The sequence below is a fragment of the Oncorhynchus nerka genome, linkage group LG10 (genome assembly GCF_034236695.1).
Source record: "Oncorhynchus nerka isolate Pitt River linkage group LG10, Oner_Uvic_2.0, whole genome shotgun sequence".
Lineage (NCBI taxonomy): Eukaryota > Metazoa > Chordata > Actinopteri > Salmoniformes > Salmonidae > Oncorhynchus > Oncorhynchus nerka.
Genome location: NC_088405.1, coordinates 79,495,671 through 79,516,527, shown reverse-complemented (window position 1 = coordinate 79,516,527; position 20,857 = coordinate 79,495,671). Strand labels below are relative to the sequence as shown.

The 20,857-nt window shown below is 42.1% G+C and overlaps 1 protein-coding gene across 1 annotated transcript in view; it reads left to right on the top strand.

The window, feature by feature from the left end:
• Positions 1-20,857, top strand: part of LOC115136072 (glutamate receptor 4-like) — a 95,207-nt gene that overhangs the window by 34,510 nt on the left and 39,840 nt on the right. Inside the window, exons 4-7 of the mRNA XM_065023386.1 lie at positions 3,442-3,495; positions 4,079-4,237; positions 8,137-8,304; positions 17,902-18,006. Coding sequence (XP_064879458.1) covers positions 3,442-3,495; positions 4,079-4,237; positions 8,137-8,304; positions 17,902-18,006 — 486 coding nt within the window. The remainder of the gene's footprint in view (positions 1-3,441; positions 3,496-4,078; positions 4,238-8,136; positions 8,305-17,901; positions 18,007-20,857) is intronic.

Genomic DNA, 20,857 nt, shown 5'->3' with positions numbered 1-20,857 from the left:
GGGCAGCTGGGCAGTTAGGGAGTTAGGCAGCTGGGCAGTTTGGGAGTTAGGCAGTTAGGGAGTTAGGCAGTTAGGCAGGAGTTAGGCAGTTAGGGAGTTAGGCAATTAGGGAGTTAGGCAGTTAGGGAGTTAGGCAGTTAGGGAGTTAGGGAGTTAGGGAGTTAGGCAGTTAGGGAGTTAGGCAATTAGGGAGTTAGGCAATTAGGGAGTTAGGCAGTTAGGGAGTTAGGCAGTTAGGCTGCTGGGCAGTTAGGGAGTTAGGCAGTTAGGGAGTTAGGGAGTTAGGCAGTTAGGCTGCTGGGCAGTTAGGGAGTTAGGCAGTTAGGCTGCTGGGCAGTTAGGGAGTTAGGCAGTTAGGGAGTTAGGCAGTTAGGCTGCTGGGCAGTTAAGGAGTTCAAGAGGCTCACCAACATACTGGAGTAGGTCAATCAATCAATGAAATCAATTAATCAATTCATCTATACAGTCTAAAACAGGTGACAGAACCATTTGGTAACGAAAATGACTAGAGGAAACACTTTCTTTCATTTCAATTTGAGACCTGCAGTGGATTTTACAGTTCTAGAGTGCTTATTTGAATTAAGTTGAATTAATTAGCTGCAAACATGATTCATTAATATTTTGTGGTACAATCTGAGATGGTGCATATTGTACCGAACACAATTGTCATATTTTACATAATCATTCAGGTTTAGGTATATTCAGTCTAGTAGGTCAAATTGTAGAATGTTTGAATAGCTTCTGGCGCCACTCAGTTGCCTATATGTAGTCAGAGTTACAAACCGAATAACCCCCTTCTCTGTTTCATAGTGTACTCATCCACCATCCCCCAGGCAACCAGTATCTCTATCTCACGTTTCAATTATTTAGCAAATTTCAGCTCCGGCATCTGTCACTGTGCTAACGACTCAGTGTTTATGTGAGTGTGTGCGAGTCAGTATGTGTGTGTGGTGTGCTTTTGTGGGAGCCGGGCTCACCTCCAACAGTTCCCATTGTATCTCAGTAGGCGTCAGTACACACAACTTAATCTTAATCAGCAGGTCACATCTAATATACACATTGGTATTCAGTAGTATCTTGTGTTCACCAGGGATGCAGTGGTAAAAACTAGTTTTTTGAATGGTCCCAATTTTAGTAAGGGTAAATTCACTTTTCTTTAGCATAGCTTATTTTCAACTTCCCTCTAGTGTTATTGTTTCCAAACCATTTTTTGTTTCGTTACCTTGTCATTTAGCAATGTTCAGAAAAATCTGGCTAGCATTTTAGGAGAATGGAGCACAGCTAGTGGAAACAGATTGTATTTGTTAGCAGTGCATTCAAACACATTAGGCTAAAACTTTAAACAAACAACAATGAATGCTTTACTGAACATTTAAAAAGTCTTCATCATCACTACATTGATACTGTACCTCACAAATCATCTATAAGCCAAGTCATACTACAGGGTGACATAAGCAACAGGGTCACCCCTATCTGGGATCCTTGGGATATCCCAACTCTGAGGTTACCCCATTGAAGTTGACATTTAAAATTGTTGAGGTAAGGGTTAGGCTAGGGATGTGGTTAACCTCACTGGGATCGTTCGGGACACTAGCGTCCCACCTCGCCGACAGCCAGTGAACTTGCAGGGCTCCAAATTCAAAACAACAGAAATCTCATAATTAAAATTCCTCAACCATACAAGTATTTTACACCATTTTAAAGATACACTTCTTGTTAATCCAACCACAGTGTTCGATTTCAAAAAGGCTTTTCAGCGAAAGCTGAACATATCATTATGTTAGGTCAGCAACTAGTCACAGAAAGCATTCTCCAACCAAAGAGAGGTGTCACAAAAAGCAGAAATATAGATCAAATGAATCACTAACCTTTGACAATCTTCATCAGATGATACTCCCAGGACTCAATGTTACACAATACATGTATGTTCTGTTCGATCAAGTTCATATTTATATTCAAAAACCTCAGTTTACATTGGCGCCATGTTCAGAAATGCCTCCAAAACATCCGGAGAAATTGCAGAGAGCCACATCAAATAACAGAAATACTCATCATAAACTTTGATGAAAGATACGTTTTACATAGAATTAAAGATAAACTTGTTCTTAATGCAACCGCTGTGTCAGATTTTAAAAAGCTTAATGGCAAAAGCACAATATTCAATCATCTGAGAACAGCGTTCAGACACAAAAGCAAGCCATACAGTTACCTGCCAAATTGTGGAGTCAACAAAAGTCATAAATAGCATTATAAATCTTCACTTACCTTTGCTGATCTTCGTCGGAATGCACTCCCAGGACTCCCACTTCCACAAGAAATGTTTGTTTTTTTCAATTACCTTCATAATTTTGTCCAAATGCCTCTGTTTTGTTCGCGCGTTTAGTTCACTATTCCAAAGGCACAATGCGCGAGCGCAAAATCCAGACGAAGTCGAAAGAGTTCCATTACAGTTTGTAGAAACATGTCAAAAGAGGTTTACAATCAATCCTTAGGGACTTTTTATAATGAATCTTCAATAATATTCCAACCGGACAATAGCGTGTTCATTACAGAGGAAAAAGAAGGAACGGCGCACCCGCGTGACAGCGCAGTAAACAACTGATTGGCCACAGCTTAGTCCACTTATTGAAATAGCTCTTCCTTCCACAATAGAAGCCTCAAACAACTTTCTAAAGACTGATGACATCTGCTGGAAGCCTTGGGAAGTGCAATCTGGCCGCATAGACACAGCATATTGGATAGGCAATCACTTAAATGAAACTGCAAACCTCAGATTTCTCACTTCCTGGTTGGATTTGTCTCAGGTTTTCGCCTGCCATATGAGTTATGTTATACTCACAGACATCATTCAAATAGTTTTAGAATCTTCAGAGTGTTTTCTATCCAATACGAATCATAATATGCATATATTAGTATCTGGGACAGAGTAGCAGGCAGTTTACTCTGGGCACCTTATTCATCCAAGCTACTCAATACTGCCCCCTGTCACCAAGAAGTTAAGGTAAAAGTAAGGGCTACGTTTATGGTTAGGGTTTAGCAGCTGTCTTCAGTTCAATGTCTGTTTAGCTATCTGAGATCTGCTTGTGTTCAATGGATCAATGAACATTCTCTGTCTCTCTCTCCATGGCAGGAGCATTTTCATATTCCCTACTACCTGGCCTCAGATAGTGTCTGTCTGTCTGTCTGTCTATCTCCTCGTGTGGCACTCATCCGGATGCCTACTCATTTGTTTAGACAGCCTGCACGTCTGATTTCTCCCCATGAAAGACAATGTTGACGCGATGCCAAGCCGCACACACTGGGGTGTCATTCAACTGACAGCCAATTAAGCTTGCTAATGCTAATCCAGTCGGGTTCACTCAACGTTTGTCGAACGTTTGTCCCTTTCCAGTCGGGTTGACTTAATGTTTCTCTAACGCTTCTTCCTCCCTTCTCTCGCAGATTGTCAGTGTCGGAAAACATGTCAAAGGCTACCATTACATCATGGCTAACTTGGTGAGGAAAAAAAATCCTGGCATGTCTTGACTACACCATTTCTCTCTCATTCTCTCTCTCTGTCTCTCTCTCTCTGTCTGTCTCTCTCTCTCTGTCTCTGTCTCTCTCTCTCTCTCTCTCTCTCTCTCTCTCTCTCTCTCTCTCCACGTCTATGTAATTAGTATTCAGCCCATTTCCACAGTGACAGTGTATTAATGATGTCCAGAACAGGACAGCTCAGTGTTTGTGTGTGTGCATCTACATGTGAGTGACTGTGTGTGTGTGTGTGACAGTACTGGAGGCATCAGAGCACTGGGCTGGGAGAGATTACTGTTGGCACAATCCTTCTTACCACCCCTCTGCTGCAGAAGCAGGGCGTCGACACAATTCAGGCTCAGCCGGTGATCCCAGATCTTAGAAAAGGCTAGGGGAAAGAACTGTCTGGTGTCCTTTTTTGTTGCGGTATAACATAATGCTCTGCCTCTCTTTCTCTCTCTCCCTCCCCTTCTGTTTATTTCTCTCCCTCTTTCCATCTACCTTTTGCATGCCTTCCTCATTCTCCTTACTTCTCTCCATTGATGTATTTCTCTCTCTCTCTCCCCAGGGTTTTAAGGACATCAACCTCGAGCGCTTCATGCATGGCGGGGCCAACGTGTCAGGCTTCCAGCTAGTGGACTTCAGCAACCCCATGGTCATCAAGCTGATGCAGCGCTGGAACAAGCTGGACCAGAGGGAGTACCCAGGCTCCGACAGCCCCCCAAAGGTAACACCCTGACTGGGATTAAGTCTCCTCTAATGTCATGCCTTTCCCCCATTTGCTGAAGAGCGACAGCCCCCCGAATGTACACCATGCCTGGAGTAAGGTCTTCTCCCCTAAGGTTCTCTCCTGTATCTCTCCTCTAAGGCATGGGGGATAGAACCCATGGAGGATTTAACAGAGCTGAGCCCGAGTCAATACAATTCTTCAGTAGATAACCTCTAGTTCTGACTGACTGACTGACTGACTGACTGACTGACTGACTGGCTGGCTGGCTGGCTGGCTGGCTGACTGACTGAATAGCTGGCTGACTGACTGCATTTTAGCTGTCCTGATGCACTTGAAATGTACTGGACCCATGCTCTAAAAATGATATCCAGAAGATTCTGGACGTTGCTAATTAACCAGCTAAGGAACTTAAAATGGTTTGGATGAAACATCAAAGAGAAATTGAAAATAATCTAAAATGTTGAAAATATTATAAACTCTCCCTTTAAGGGGCTCTGTGACCAGCAGTCACCTACCACCCGGACACATCAGTGCGTCATGAGTCAGAATCTCTGAGGGCTGATCTGAGATGCATTTCCTAGGAATAGATGGGAGAAGGAGGGAGTGATGGAGGGAGAGAGAGCGAGCGAGTGGGGGGTAGGTAGGAGAGAGATGGTATGGAGGGGGCATCATCATCAGCACTGTTGTTGGCCCACCCTGGGGGCCATTGGCCCTAGCTGCGAGGATGTGACGGACTGACAGATTTAAGCTATACTGCTGTGCCACGACGCGCAGTGTGTGTGTATGCTTGTGTTTTTGCTCCAATATCCATGCAGATCACTCAAGATTGACTTCAAAATTGAACATCTGTCTATGTCCTGAGGACGTCGGGAAATGCCTTCAAAACCGGCCACTAGGGGCAACAGTGCTATTTCCATGAAGTGGGCTTGGGTTTTGCGTTGTGGACAGGGGTGGTGAACGGGCATAATCCCATTACTCCTGATCTGAAGGTCTCGTGTTCTGTCCCCAGTGGTAGATATTCATTTTATTTTTATTATCCTCCTAGCCTATCTTAACTCAGCCATGCCTAAATGTAATGTTTTAACCCTTTCCAAAACCTTTGAAAATGTGAGGTTTCAAGAAAATGTACTGGCTTGAGCAAGACGAATGAAGGGTGTCAAAAACACTTTGAAATTTGATGTTTGGAGCAACTTTGAAATTTGATCTTTGGAGAAACGTGAATAAATGTCAGAATCTAAAGTGAAATTGGTAAAACCATTCCAATGTTCTCCCTACCAAACAGCCCTTCTGGTGTACAGTAGCACCATCCATAGTTTTTTTATTTTGTAATTAGTGGAGCCCAACAGTGTTCTGGTCACAGTCTAGATCAGGGATGTCAAACATACGGCCCAAGGAGAGTTTTGGTCAAACGTAGTGCACTATAGAGTGAATAAACTATCCAAAATGGTTATTCAGCTGTTCCCATAGGATAACCTTTTTTGGTTCCAGGTAGAACTCTTTTTGGTTCCAGTTAGAACTCTTTTGAGAGCCATGTAGAAGCCGTTGTGGAAAGGGTTCTACATGGAACACAATATGATTGTACTTGGAACCAAAAGGTTTCTAACTGGAACCAAAAAGGGTTCTTCAAAGGGTTCTCCTATGGTGACGGCCGAAGAACTCTTTTAGGTTCTAGATAGCACCTTCCCAGGTCCACGAACCAAGGCAGTATTTCATTATAACCACACTTTGGATGTGTTGTGATTTGTAGGTTGGTTATGACTTGTAGTATTATGGAACTTGGCCTGCGGGTGGTTTGAGTAAAAAAATAAAAATACAACAAAAAAAATGGTGAATGGTGGGGGACGAACTCATTATACTTTAAAATAACTAAAAGCAAGTGGAAACTGTGTAGAAATTATAATGGACCTACATTCATATAGTTTCTTTCCTGTGTACAGCCTACTGATAATCAATACAATTAAAACTAGACAGTCAAGGAGCATGGTAAATTCCAAAAACAATAGATAGAGGACCATTTTTATCAATTTTGCTCACAAAGAAATATATAACATTTTCAGTGCGGCCCTCCGGACCTCGTTGAAGACCGAATGCGACCCCCGGGGCAAAATGAGTTTGACACCCCTGGTCAAAACAGCTACAACACCCTCCTCTCCCCATTCATAACTCCTTGGCAGGACTGTCCCTCTTCTATTTAAGTGCCCAGACTCTTACCATTGCCAAACATGTACCAGTTTGTGCCAGCCTTCATGCCCAGGGAGTGGGTGGCATCAGCGTTGGTTATCAAACTGTTTATTGCCCGCCTTGACCCTTGTTGGTGTAGGCAGCTTGTCCACTCCTGGCACAGGGTTGGTGGTCCATACACACACACACACACACACACACACACACACACACACACACACACCGTGGCCCCCACAGAGAGCTGAAATGAACAAGGGTGGAAGGAGAGTGGTGTTAATGAGAAGGATTTTCCCAGGCCAGAGTGAAGATGAAATGAACTCTCCAATAAAGATTTTCCCAGGCCAGAGTGAAGATGAAATGAACTCTCTAATAAGGATTTTCCCAGGCCAGAGTGAAGGTTAAATTAACTCTCCAATAAAGATTTTCCCAGGCCAGAGTGAAGATGAAATGAACTCTCTAATAAGGATTTTCCCAGGCCAGAGTGAAGGTTAAATTAACTCTCCAATAAAGATTTTCCCAGGCCAGAGTGAAGATGAAATGAACTCTCTAATAAGGATTTTCCCAGGCCAGAGTGAAGGTTAAATTAACTCTCCAATAAAGATTTTCCCAGGCCAGAGTGAAGGTTAAATTAACTCTCCAATAAGGATTTTCCCAGGCCAGAGTGAAGGTTAAATTAACTCTCCAATAAAGATTTTCCCAGGCCAGAGTGAAGGTTAAATTAACTCTCCAATAAAGATTTTCCCAGGCCAGAGTGAAGATGAAATGAACTCTCTAATAAGGATTTTCCCAGGCCAGAGTGAAGGTTAAATTAACTCTCCAATAAAGATTTTACCAGGCCAGAGTGAAAGTTAAATTAACTCTCCAATAAGGATTTTCCCAGGCCAGAGTGAAGGTTAAATTAACTCTCCAATAAAGATTTTCCCAGGCCAGGGTTGAACGTTAAATTAACTCTCCAATAAGGATTTTCCCAGACCAGAGTGAAGATTAAATTAACTCTCCCACATTGGATAACTGATTCCAGGCCCACTCTGTGCTACAGTAGACTAAACACTCAGACCTCTTTTCCTCTCTCTCTCTCTCTCTCTCTCTCTCTCTCTCTCTCTCTCTCTCTCACACCATCCACTGTGTCTGTCAGCAGCACACTGATTGTTTAAGCTCTGCCTGGTCCTGGCCAAACTGATCCTGATATGAGCCATGACAAACTGATGTGATTGGCTACACTGTTACTGCCTTCATCTATAACGCATTACTAAATCTCTCTTTCTCTCTAAACTAGTTCTTTAAGACGGGGTTATTGTTAGGTGATTGCTAATGAATTTGGCATCACATGGCGAGAGAGTTAGTCAACAATGTACCTTGCTGCATTACAGGCATTTTGAAAAAGTATATTTTTAATGCCCAGTATACAGTATCCTGGTTACTTTCTCTGTTCGGCTATTACATATTACTTCTTGCCACTCCTGTCATTTCCCAAAGTGGAGTAGAATGTTAACTAAAACGTCTGGTACCCAGACTATGTATACTGTACACACACGCAGAAACCTTTGTCTCTTTTCATAGTCACATGGGTGAGCACACACACCCCATCCCTCCATCACACACCCCATCCCTCCATCACACACACCCCATCCCTCCATCACACACTCCCCATCCCTCCATCACACACACCCCATCCCTCCATCACACACACCTGACGCTTCACTCCTGTTCGCCAGTACACGTCGGCTTTGACCTACGACGGTGTGATGGTGATGGCGGAGGCCTTCAGGAACCTGCGTAGGCAGAAAGTGGACATCTCTCGCAGGGGGAACGCTGGGGACTGTCTGGCCAACCCCGCTGCCCCATGGAACCAGGGCATCGACATGGAGCGCACCCTCAAACAGGTATCTATCACTGCACCTCAAAGACATTTCGGTTCATGAAATAACTACAAACAACTCCCCGGCAAACCGGGAACATTGCCAGAACATTAGCTAAGATTCCCATCAAGTTCTAGTTAGGGTTTTATACAGTATAACATTCTGTTCTTTAAATGTTCCCAGAATGTTTCATTAGATTAATTGGGTTGTGAGAACAGTATGGGTACATTGCAGAAGATAGGTTTTCAAAACACAAAATATGCTCAGTTGTGATGACATTCATACAATGTTGGGTTACACAGGACATTCCTATGTTGTAAGCATGTTGACAGAACACCTGGTCTAAGTTCTTTAAAAGGTCCCAGAACATTTAATTCAGTTATGGGAGTTGTCTGGGATGTTGCAACAATATTATTTTGATATTCATATAGGTTGCATAGAACATTACCACAATGTTCCACAATTTTCCAAAAAGGCTGTATTTATGACGTTCGTAGCATGTTTGAAGCATAGCAAAGTTTTAACTTAATATTCCATTGATATTCAACTAATATACATTTAACTTCTCTTTGAGGTCCTCAGAACATTTAGAAAATGTTATATTTTGTTGTTGTTTTACCTAATATTACCACAACATTCTCAGCATGCAAATGTGTAAATGTCCATAAAACACAAGAAAGCAGATAGGAAAATATCGCCATTATGTTTCTCTAGAGATATAATGGCAATTCGCATCTGAAAGTGATTGAAGGACACATGTAATTTATATTTAATTCATAGAACATTTGATCACCATATGTGACTCATTTCACGAAACTAGGCATATGTCATGCGTCACTACTTCACAGGAGAGCAGTTTGAACATACATTTACTTTTTATCAAAATGTGTTTTTTGGCAGAAATGCCTTCTGGAACATGTGAACTTTCATGTGCCTTAATAACATACTTGTATGCCATCTGTAAATACGAATAAAATAGTTAAATTACCAGCCTCGTTGGTTTAGCCACGGAAAAAGACAGGCACCTTCCCACTAGCCATGATTGGCTGAGATAATGGATGGGCTGGACATGCCGAGAGATGAGTTCTGATTGGTCTGCCATGTAGCTCTCTGCTGTCTATAACATGAGCTGGTCAGTATGTGTAGGTAATCCTTTCTAACGCTGCGTTTTTAAGGATATAAATTAGTAGAACTGCAAAAGTGTTGCTCTCCACTTTCTGGAGGACCGAGTTTTGAAATCAGTGGAATTAGAGTATGATAGCTAACAAGAGAACACACTGAAGGCTGTTGTAATCCGGAGACAGGTGTTTTATACATCTTCAAACTAAGGGCAACCTCCCTCTGTCTGTGACAGAGGGAGAAGTGTCCATCCATGTATACGGGTAAGATAGTCTAGCTAGCTACATTTTCATATATTACACATTTCTAATTTTGTCAGAAAGTCATTTTAATTTCAAGTTAAAGCGTACTGTTAGCTAGCTAGCTAATGTTAGCTGCCTGGCTCGCTAGCTAACGTTACGTTATGCTGCCAAACATACCCTTGTAAAACTGATCATCTTACCGATCCTCGACTTTGGCGATGTCATTTACAAAATAGCCTCCAACACCCTAATTGGATGCAGTATATCACAGTGCCATCCATTTTGTTACCAAAGCCCCATATACTACCCACCACTGTGACCTGTACTCTCTCGTTTGCTGGCCCTCGCTTCCACTGGCTCCAGGTCATCTACAAGACCCTGCTAGGTAAAGTCCCGCCTTATCTCTGCTCGCTGGTCACCATAGCTGCACCCTCCCGTAGCATCCTCCAGTAGGTATATCTCTCTAGTCACCCCCAAAACCAATTCTTTCTTTGGCCGCCTCTCCTTCCAGTTCTTTGCTGCCAATGACTGGAACGAACTACAAAAATCTCTGAAACTGGAAACACTTATCTCCCTCACTAGCTTTAAGCACCAGCTGTCAGAGCAGCTCATAGATCACTGCACCTGTACATAGCCCATATATAAATATCCCAAACAACTACCTCTTCCCCTACTGTATTTATTCATTTATTTATTTTGCTCCTTTGCACCTCAGTATGTCTACTTTGCACACTCATCTACTGTCAAATCTACCATTCCAGTGTTTTAATTGCTATACTGTATTTACTTCACCACCATGGCCTATTTATTGCCTTTACCTCCTTTATCTCACCTCATTTGCTCACATTGTATATTGAGTAAAGAGTAAAATCACAAAAAACAATATTACAAGTACACAGCATATAAAGAGAAAGGGAACTTGTTAAATAACTCAGTGGTTGTGTGCCGTGTCCTGATTGACAATATTAGATTGGGGGAAAAACACAAGGTCTCAGCTAGTCCCTGGTGGCGCAGAAGGTCAATGATCTGGTTGCAGATTCACAGGTTCAATCCCACATATTCTTGAACCATTTTTCTTTTCAAAAATAATGTAAAATTGATGCTCATATCCACTATACTAAAAGAGAGTTTATTTCGTCCAGATTCATAAGTCCAGTCAGAAATGAAGAATGTTGACCTAACTGTAAAAAATAAAACATTGTAGAAATGAAAATACATTGTAAATACATTGAAAATACATTGTACATTGTAAAATGTACTCTTCAACTTTTTAATAAAACGCACCCAATATAATTCCTGCTTTGAGACACTTGTCTTATTTTTCATGATCTGAAAAAGCTAAAGTGATCTGAGATCAGAACTCATAGTCTTGTATACATTGTAAATATGGGCCCAGAAGTATGCAGTATATGAAGAGGGTGGGTGAAGTCATGGTGAATAACCCAGTTACCCGTATGTTAATTATGTCTAAGAAGGCTAAAAAGGCAGGCGTTATTCCTGGCTGACCATACCGCCATGGCAGTATATGTAAGAGCGCTTAATATGTCAGAGCGCTTACCTGGTGGCGCAGAGCATAAAATACCTGGATTGAGATTAAATGCTGTTCAAATGTCTTATGAATTAAATAATGTGCAGTTTGTCAACATATGTCATGTAAAAATATGTGTGTTTGATTAAATTACTTGTGGATGAAATGAAAATGCCATGTGTGCCTATATCACCTTGTAGTGGGTCTACAATGCTATCCTCAAATGCGAATTCCAATCAAATCTGGAGAGAACCATAATGGAGATGTATTCCAATCAAATCTGGAAAGAACCATAATGGAGATGTATTCCAATCAAATCTGGAGAGAACCATAATGGAGATGTATTCCAATCAAATCTGGAGAGAACCATAATGGAGATGTATTCCAATCAAATCTGGAGAGAACCATAATGGAGATGTATTCCAATCAAATCTGGAGAGAACCATAATGGAGATGTATTCCAATCAAATCTGGAGAGAACCATAATGGAGATGTATTCCAATCAAATCTGGAAAGAACCATAATGGAGATGTATTCCAATCAAATCTGGAGAGAACCATAATGGAGATGTATTCCAATCAAATCTGGAGAGAACCATAATGGAGATGTATTCCAATCAAATCTGGAGAGAACCATAATGGAGATGTATTCCAATCAAATCTGGAGAGAACTGGAGAGAACCATAATGGAGATGTATTCCAATCAAATCTGGAGAGAACCATAATGGAGATGTATTCCAATCAAATCTGGAGAGAACCATAATGGAGATGTATTCCAATCAAATCTGGAGAGAACCATAATGGAGATGTATTCCAATCAAATCTGGAGAGAACCATAATGGAGATGTATTCCAATCAAATCTGGAAAGAACCATAATGGAGATGTATTCCAATCAAATCTGGAGAGAACCATAATGGTGATGTATTCCAATCAAATCTGGAAAGAACCATAATGGAGAAGTATTCCAATCAAATCTGGAGAGAACCATAATGGAGATGTATTCCAATCAAATCTGGAGAGAACCATAATGGAGAATTCCAATCAAATGGAGAGAACCATAATGGAGATGTATTCCAATCAAATCTGGAGAGAACCATAATGGAGATGTATTCCAATCAAATCTGGAGAGAACCATAATGGAGATGTATTCCAATCAAATCTGGAGAGAACCATAATGGAGATGTATTCCAATCAAATCTGGAGAGAACCATAATGGAGATGTATTCCAATCAAATCTGGAGAGAACCATAATGGAGATGTATTCCAATCAAATCTGGAGAGAACCATAATGGAGATGTATTCCAATCAAATCTGGAGAGAACCATAATGGAGATGTATTCCAATCAAATCTGGAGAGAACCATAATGGAGATGTATTCCAATCAAATCTGGAGAGAACCATAATGGAGATGTATTCCAATCAAATCTGGAGAGAACCATAATGGAGATGTATTCCAATCAAATCTGGAGAGAACCATAATGGAGATGTATTCCAATCAAATCTGGAGAGAACCATAATGGAGATGTATTCCAATCAAATCTGGAGAGAACCATAATGGAGATGTATTCCAATCAAATCTGGAGAGAACCATAATGGAGATGTATTCCAATCAAATCTGGAGAGAACCATAATGGAGATGTATTCCAATCAAATCTGGAGAGAACCATAATGGAGATGTATTCCAATCAAATCTGGAGAGAACCATAATGGAGATGTATTCCAATCAAATCTGGAGAGAACCATAATGGAGATGTATTCCAATCAAATCTGGAGAGAACCATAATGGAGATGTATTCCAATCAAATCTGGAGAGAACCATAATGGAGATGTATTCCAATCAAATCTGGAGAGAACCATAATGGAGATGTATTCCAATCAAATCTGGAGAGAACCATAATGGAGATGTATTCCAATCAAATCTGGAGAGAACCATAATGGAGATGTATTCCAATCAAATCTGGAGAGAACCATAATGGAGATGTATTCCAATCAAATCTGGAGAGAACCATAATGGAGATGTATTCCAATCAAATCTGGAGAGAACCATAATGGAGATGTATTCCAATCAAATCTGGAGAGAACCATAATGGAGATGTATTCCAATCAAATCTGGAGAGAACCATAATGGAGATGTATTCCAATCAAATCTGGAGAGAACCATAATGGAGATGTATTCCAATCAAATCTGGAGAGAACCATAATGGAGATGTATTCCAATCAAATCTGGAGAGAACCATAATGGAGATGTATTCCAATCAAATCTGAGAGAACCATAATGGAGATGTATTCCAATCAAACCATAATGGAGATGTATTCCAATCAAATCTGAGAGAACCATAATGGAGATGTATTCCAATCAAATGAGAACCATAATGGAGATGTATTCCAATCAAATCTGGAGAGAACCATAATGGAGATGTATTCCAATCAAATCTGGAGAGAACCATAATGGAGATGTATTCCAATCAAATCTGGAGAGAACCATAATGGAGATGTATTCCAATCAAATCTGGAGAGAACCATAATGGAGATGTATTCCAATCAAATCTGGAGAGAACCATAATGGAGATGTATTCCAATCAAATCTGGAGAGAACCATAATGGAGATGTATTCCAATCAAATCTGGAGAGAACCATAATGGAGATGTATTCCAATCAAATCTGGAGAGAACCATAATGGAGATGTATTCCAATCAAATCTGGAGAGAACCATAATGGAGATGTATTCCAATCAAATCTGGAGAGAACCATAATGGAGATGTATTCCAATCAAATCTGGAGAGAACCATAATGGAGATGTATTCCAATCAAATCTGGAGAGAACCATAATGGAGATGTATTCCAATCAAATCTGGAGAGAACCATAATGGAGATGTATTCCAATCAAATCTGGAGATGAGAGAACCATAATGGAGATGTATTCCAATCAAATCTGGAGAGAACCATAATGGAGATGTATTCCAATCAAATCTGGAGAGAACCATAATGGAGATGTATTCCAATCAAATCTGGAGAGAACCATAATGGAGATGTATTCCAATCAAATCTGGAGAGAACCATAATGGAGATGTATTCCAATCAAATCTGGAGAGAACCATAATGGAGATGTATTCCAATCAAATCTGGAGAGAACCATAATGGAGATGTATTCCAATCAAATCTGGAGAGAACCATAATGGAGATGTATTCCAATCAAATCTGGAGAGAACCATAATGGAGATGTATTCCAATCAAATCTGGAGAGAACCATAATGGAGATGTATTCCAATCAAATCTGGAGAGAACCATAATGGAGATGTATTCCAATCAAATCTGGAGAGAACCATAATGGAGATGTATTCCAATCAAATCTGGAGAGAACCATAATGGAGATGTATTCCAATCAAATCTGGAGAGAACCATAATGGAGATGTATTCCAATCAAATCTGGAGAGAACCATAATGGAGATGTATTCCAATCAAATCTGGAGAGAACCATAATGGAGATGTATTCCAATCAAATCTGGAGAGAACCATAATGGAGATGTATTCCAATCAAATCTGGAGAGAACCATAATGGAGATGTATTCCAATCAAATCTGGAGAGAACCATAATGGAGATGTATTCCAATCAAATCTGGAGAGAACCATAATGGAGATGTATTCCAATCAAATCTGGAGAGAACCATAATGGAGATGTATTCCAATCAAATCTGGAGAGAACCATAATGGAGATGTATTCCAATCAAATCTGGAGAGAACCATAATGGAGATGTATTCCAATCAAATCTGGAGAGAACCATAATGGAGATGTATTCCAATCAAATCTGGAGAGAACCATAATGGAGATGTATTCCAATCAAATCTGGAGAGAACCATAATGGAGATGTATTCCAATCAAATCTGAGAGAACCATAATGGAGATGTATTCCAATCAAATCTGGAGAGAACCATAATGGAGATGTATTCCAATCAAATCTGGAGAGAACCATAATGGAGATGTATTCCAATCAAATCTGGAGAGAACCATAATGGAGATGTATTCCAATCAAATCTGGAGAGAACCATAATGGAGATGTATTCCAATCAAATCTGGAGAGAACCATAATGGAGATGTATTCCAATCAAATCTGGAGAGAACCATAATGGAGATGTATTCCAATCAAATCTGGAGAGAACCATAATGGAGATGTATTCCAATCAAATCTGGAGAGAACCATAATGGAGATGTATTCCAATCAAATCTGGAGAGAACCATAATGGAGATGTATTCCAATCAAATCTGGAGAGAACCATAATGGAGATGTATTCCAATCAAATCTGGAGAGAACCATAATGGAGATGTATTCCAATCAAATCTGGAGAGAACCATAATGGAGATGTATTCCAATCAAATCTGGAGAGAACCATAATGGAGATGTATTCCAATCAAATCTGGAGAGAACCATAATGGAGATGTATTCCAATCAAATCTGGAGAGAACCATAATGGAGATGTATTCCAATCAAATCTGGAGAGAACCATAATGGAGATGTATTCCAATCAAATCTGGAGAGAACCATAATGGAGATGTATTCCAATCAAATCTGAGATGGAGAACCATAATGGAGATGTATTCCAATCAAATCTGGAGAGAACCATAATGGAGATGTATTCCAATCAAATCTGGAGAGAACCATAATGGAGATGTATTCCAATCAAATCTGGAGAGAACCATAATGGAGATGTATTCCAATCAAATCTGGAGAGAACCATAATGGAGATGTATTCCAATCAAATCTGGAGAGAACCATAATGGAGATGTATTCCAATCAAATCTGGAGAGAACCATAATGGAGATGTATTCCAATCAAATCTGAGAGAACCATTCCAATCAAATCTGGAGATGTATTCCAATCAAATCTGGAGAGAACCATAATGGAGATGTATTCCAATCAAATCTGGAGAGAACCATAATGGAGATGTATTCCAATCAAATCTGGAGAGAACCATAATGGAGATGTATTCCAATCAAATCTGGAGAGAACCATAATGGAGATGTATTCCAATCAAATCTGGAGAGAACCATAATGGAGATGTATTCCAATCAAATCTGGAGAGAACCATAATGGAGATGTATTCCAATCAAATCTGGAGAGAACCATAATGGAGATGTATTCCAATCAAATCTGGAGAGAACCATAATGGAGATGTATTCCAATCAAATCTGGAGAGAACCATAATGGAGATGTATTCCAATCAAATCTGGAGAGAACCATAATGGAGATGTATTCCAATCAAATCTGGAGAGAACCATAATGGAGATGTATTCCAATCAAATCTGGAGAGAACCATAATGGAGATGTATTCCAATCAAATCTGGAGAGAACCATAATGGAGATGTATTCCAATCAAATCTGGAGAGAACCATAATGGAGATGTATTCCAATCAAATCTGAGAGAACCATAATGGAGATGTATTCCAATCAAATCTGGAGAGAACCATAATGGAGATGTATTCCAATCAAATCTGAGAGAACCATAATGGAGATGTATTCCAATCAAATCTGGAGAGAACCATAATAGAGATGTATTCCAATCAAATCTGAGAACCATAAGAGAACCATAATGAGAGGAGATGTATTCCAATCAAATCTGGAGAGAACCATAATGGAGATGTATTCCAATCAAATCTGGAGAGAACCATAATGGAGATGTATTCCAATCAAATCTGGAGAGAACCATAATGGAGATGTATTCCAATCTGCTTTATTTTGCTTTAAGAGCTAAATAAAAATGTGCATGCTGCCAATGTTGAGCTAATATTCTGTCAGACTTAAAAATAAAATGTTCTAAAAGTGATTGAAATGTTCTGAGGACCTCCAAGAAAAATGTATATTGCGTGAACATTAATGGAATATTATGTCATAAAAACTGACTTATTTGGAAATTGTGGAACATTATGCAACAATGTGGGAATGTTCTGTGCAACCTTCATGAGTATCACAAGAACATTCTTGCAACAGTGAGGGAATGTCCAGTGCGGGTCGGCATGATAGTGTGAAAAGTGTATGAACATTGTATAAATGTCATCACAACTGAGTATATTTAGTGTTTTGGAAACCTATCTCTTGTAATGTATTCACACTTTTCCCACGACCTAAATGTTCTGGGAACCATTAAAGAACTCATAATGGCTGTGTGCACCCCGATACAAACATTATCTGAATGGCAGCACAACTGGACAGTTTTAGTGTTTTGGGAACATATATTTTGTGATTTCCACTCAAAATGTTCTCACCAGACTGTTCCATAACCTAATGAAACATTCTGGGAACATTTAAAGAACAGATTAAATGTGTTCTAGGAACATTCTTGCAACATCAGGTGAATGTTTTATACAAACATTCTATATTCATCAGCACGACTGGACAGTTTTTGTGTCATAAGAACATTTGCCCGAACTAATGTTCTGGGAAATTTCACGGAACCAAATTTGGTTTGTCGCGTCAAGGATGTCCACAAATTACATCACCAGTCAACACTACATACTATGTCATATGAAATCTATCTTATTAAAAGTCAAATAAAAGTATTCTTCCACTCTGATGTAGTTGCAAAATTCTGGTAATTTCCAGGATCTCCAGAAATCATGGTCGGATGATTCCTGATTTCTTTCTTATTACCTAATGATTCTGGGAATCTTCCAACCAGGATTTCTGGTAATTTTGGTAAAGTTACCGGTGTTGAATACTCCGATGATACTGTTTGCAGGTCCGGTTGCAGGGATTAACAGGTAATGTCCAGTTTGACCACTATGGACGCAGGGTCAACTACACCATGGACGTGTTTGAGCTGAAGAACAACGGACCCAGACGGGTAAGAAGACTAGTGCTGTGACCGCCTCACCCACCTATACTGCACCTCACTGGCTCACCCCCCGATGCTGCACCTCACTCGCTCACCCACCTATACGGCACCTCACTGGCTCACCCCCCGATGCTGCACCTCACTGGCTCACCCACCTATGCTGCACCTCACTGGCTCACCCACCTATGCTGCACCTCACTGGCTCACCCACCTATACTGCACCTCACTGGCTCACCCACCTATACCGCACCTCACTGGCTTACCCACCTATGCTGCACCTCACTCGCTCACCCACCTATACTGCACCTCACTGGCTCACCCACCTATGCTGCACCTCACTGGCTCACCCACCTATACCGCACCTCACTGGCTCACCCACCTATGCTGCACCTCACTGGCTCACCCACCTATACTGCACCTCACTGGCTCACCCAACTATGCTGCACCTCACTGGCTCACCCACCTATACCGCACCTCACTGGCTTACCCACCTATACCGCACCTCACTGGCTTACCCACCTATGCTGCACCTCACTGGCTCACCCACCTATACTGCACCTCACTGGCTCACCCACCTATGCTGCACCTCACTGGCTCACCCACCTATACTGCACCTCACTGGCTCACCCACCTATACCGCACCTCACTGGCTTACCCACCTATGCTGCACCTCACTCGCTGACCCACCTATACTGCATCTCACTGGCTCACCCACCTATACCGCACCTCACTGGCTTACCCACCTATGCTGCACCTCACTCGCTCACCCACCTATACTGCACCTCACTGGCTCACCCACCTATGCTGCACCTCACTGGCTCACCCACCTATACTGCACCTCACTGGCTCACCCACCTATGCTGCACCTCACTGGCTCACCCACCTATACTGCACCTCACTGGCTCACCCACCTATACTGCACCTCACTGGCTCACCCACCTATACCGCACCTCACTGGCTTACCCACCTATGCTGCACCTCACTCGCTGACCCACCTATACTGCATCTCACTGGCTCACCCACCTATACCGCACCTCACTGGCTTACCCACCTATGCTGCACCTCACTCGCTCACCCACCTATACTGCACCTCACTGGCTCACCCACCTATGCTGCACCTCACTGGCTCACCCACCTATACTGCACCTCACTGGCTTACCCACCTATGCTGCACCTCACTCGCTCACCCACCTATACTGCACCTCACTGGCCCACCTATACCGCACCTCACTGGTTCACCCACCTATGCTGCACCTCACTGGCTCACCCACCTATACTGCACCTCACTGGCTCACCCACCTATGCTGCACCTCACTGGCTCACCCACCTATGCTGCACCTCACTGGCTCACCCACCTATACCGCACCTCACTGGCTCACCCACCTATACTGCACCTCACTGGCTCACCCACCTATACCGCACCTCACTGGCTTACCCACCTATGCTGCACCTCACTCGCTCACCCACCTATACTGCACCTCACTGGCTCACCCACCTATGCTGCACCTCACTGGCTCACCCACCTATGCTGCACCTCACTGGCTCACCCACCTATACCGCACCTCACTGGCTCACCCACCTATGCTGCACCTCACTGGCTCACCCACCTATACTGCACCTCACTGGCTCACCCACCTATGCTGCACCTCACTGGCTCACCCACCTATACCGCACCTCACTGGCTTACCCACCTATACCGCACCTCACTGGCTTACCCACCTATGCTGCACCTCACTGGCTCACCCACCTATACTGCACCTCACTGGCTCACCCACCTATGCTGCACCTCACTGGCTCACCCACCTATACTGCACCTCACTGGCTCACCCACCTATACCGCACCTCACTGGCTCACCCACCTATGCTGCACCTCACTGGCTCACCCACCTATACTGCACCTCAATGGCTTACCCACCTATGCTGCACCTCACTCGCTCACCCACCTATACTGCACCTCACTGGCCCACCTATACCGCACCTCACTGGTTCACCCACCTATGCTGCACCTCACTGGCTCACCCACCTATACTGCACCTCACTGGCTCACCCACCTATGCTGCACCTCACTGGCTCACCCACCTATGCTGCACCTCACTGGCTCACCCACCTATGCTGCACCTTACTGCCCACACTATTATACCTTAACTCATTCATTTAGAAACATAACTATATGTTTGAATTTATATTCACTAAATGTTTAATTTTATTCTCAATTTCCATCACTGCCCATGCTTTCTAGCTATAACCATAATTGCTATACCATAATACCACTATACCATAATAACTGAATCATATTAAAAACATAATATGCACGTTTGAGCAATGAATAACTGTATGTTTAATTTCATTCTGTTTGAAATGACAGAGAGCGAACATCATGTCATTATCTTTTTATCTGTTTAGCATTGTCTGTGTCTGTAGAATCTGTGTATTGTGTATCAGTGATCTCTATATTCAAGTTGCTGCATGAATAGTATACTCAGGCTTCGGCAATGTGTGTGCGCGCCTGTGCCTATGTGTGTATGTTTAGTGCTGTCTGTGTACTGTATGTGTCGGACACCAGCCAACTACGGTAGGTGAACAGAAAGCAGTGGAGCGGTAGAGACAGAAAGTGATGGAGGGAGGAAAAGAAGAGGGGAGGAGGAGAGGAGGAGTGTGTTCATCAATCAGCAGGCTGTTTGGGTCTGCTGGCTGGCTGCGCACGCTAGGAGTCCTGTCAGGACAGGAGGGAGGGGGGCTGGGTACACACACATGCGAACATACAGACATCTCCATTCATGCACATGCGTGCACACACATGCTCACGCATGCACACACTCACACCTCTCCACCGCCCCTCAAAAGCTCGTCAATCATTCCT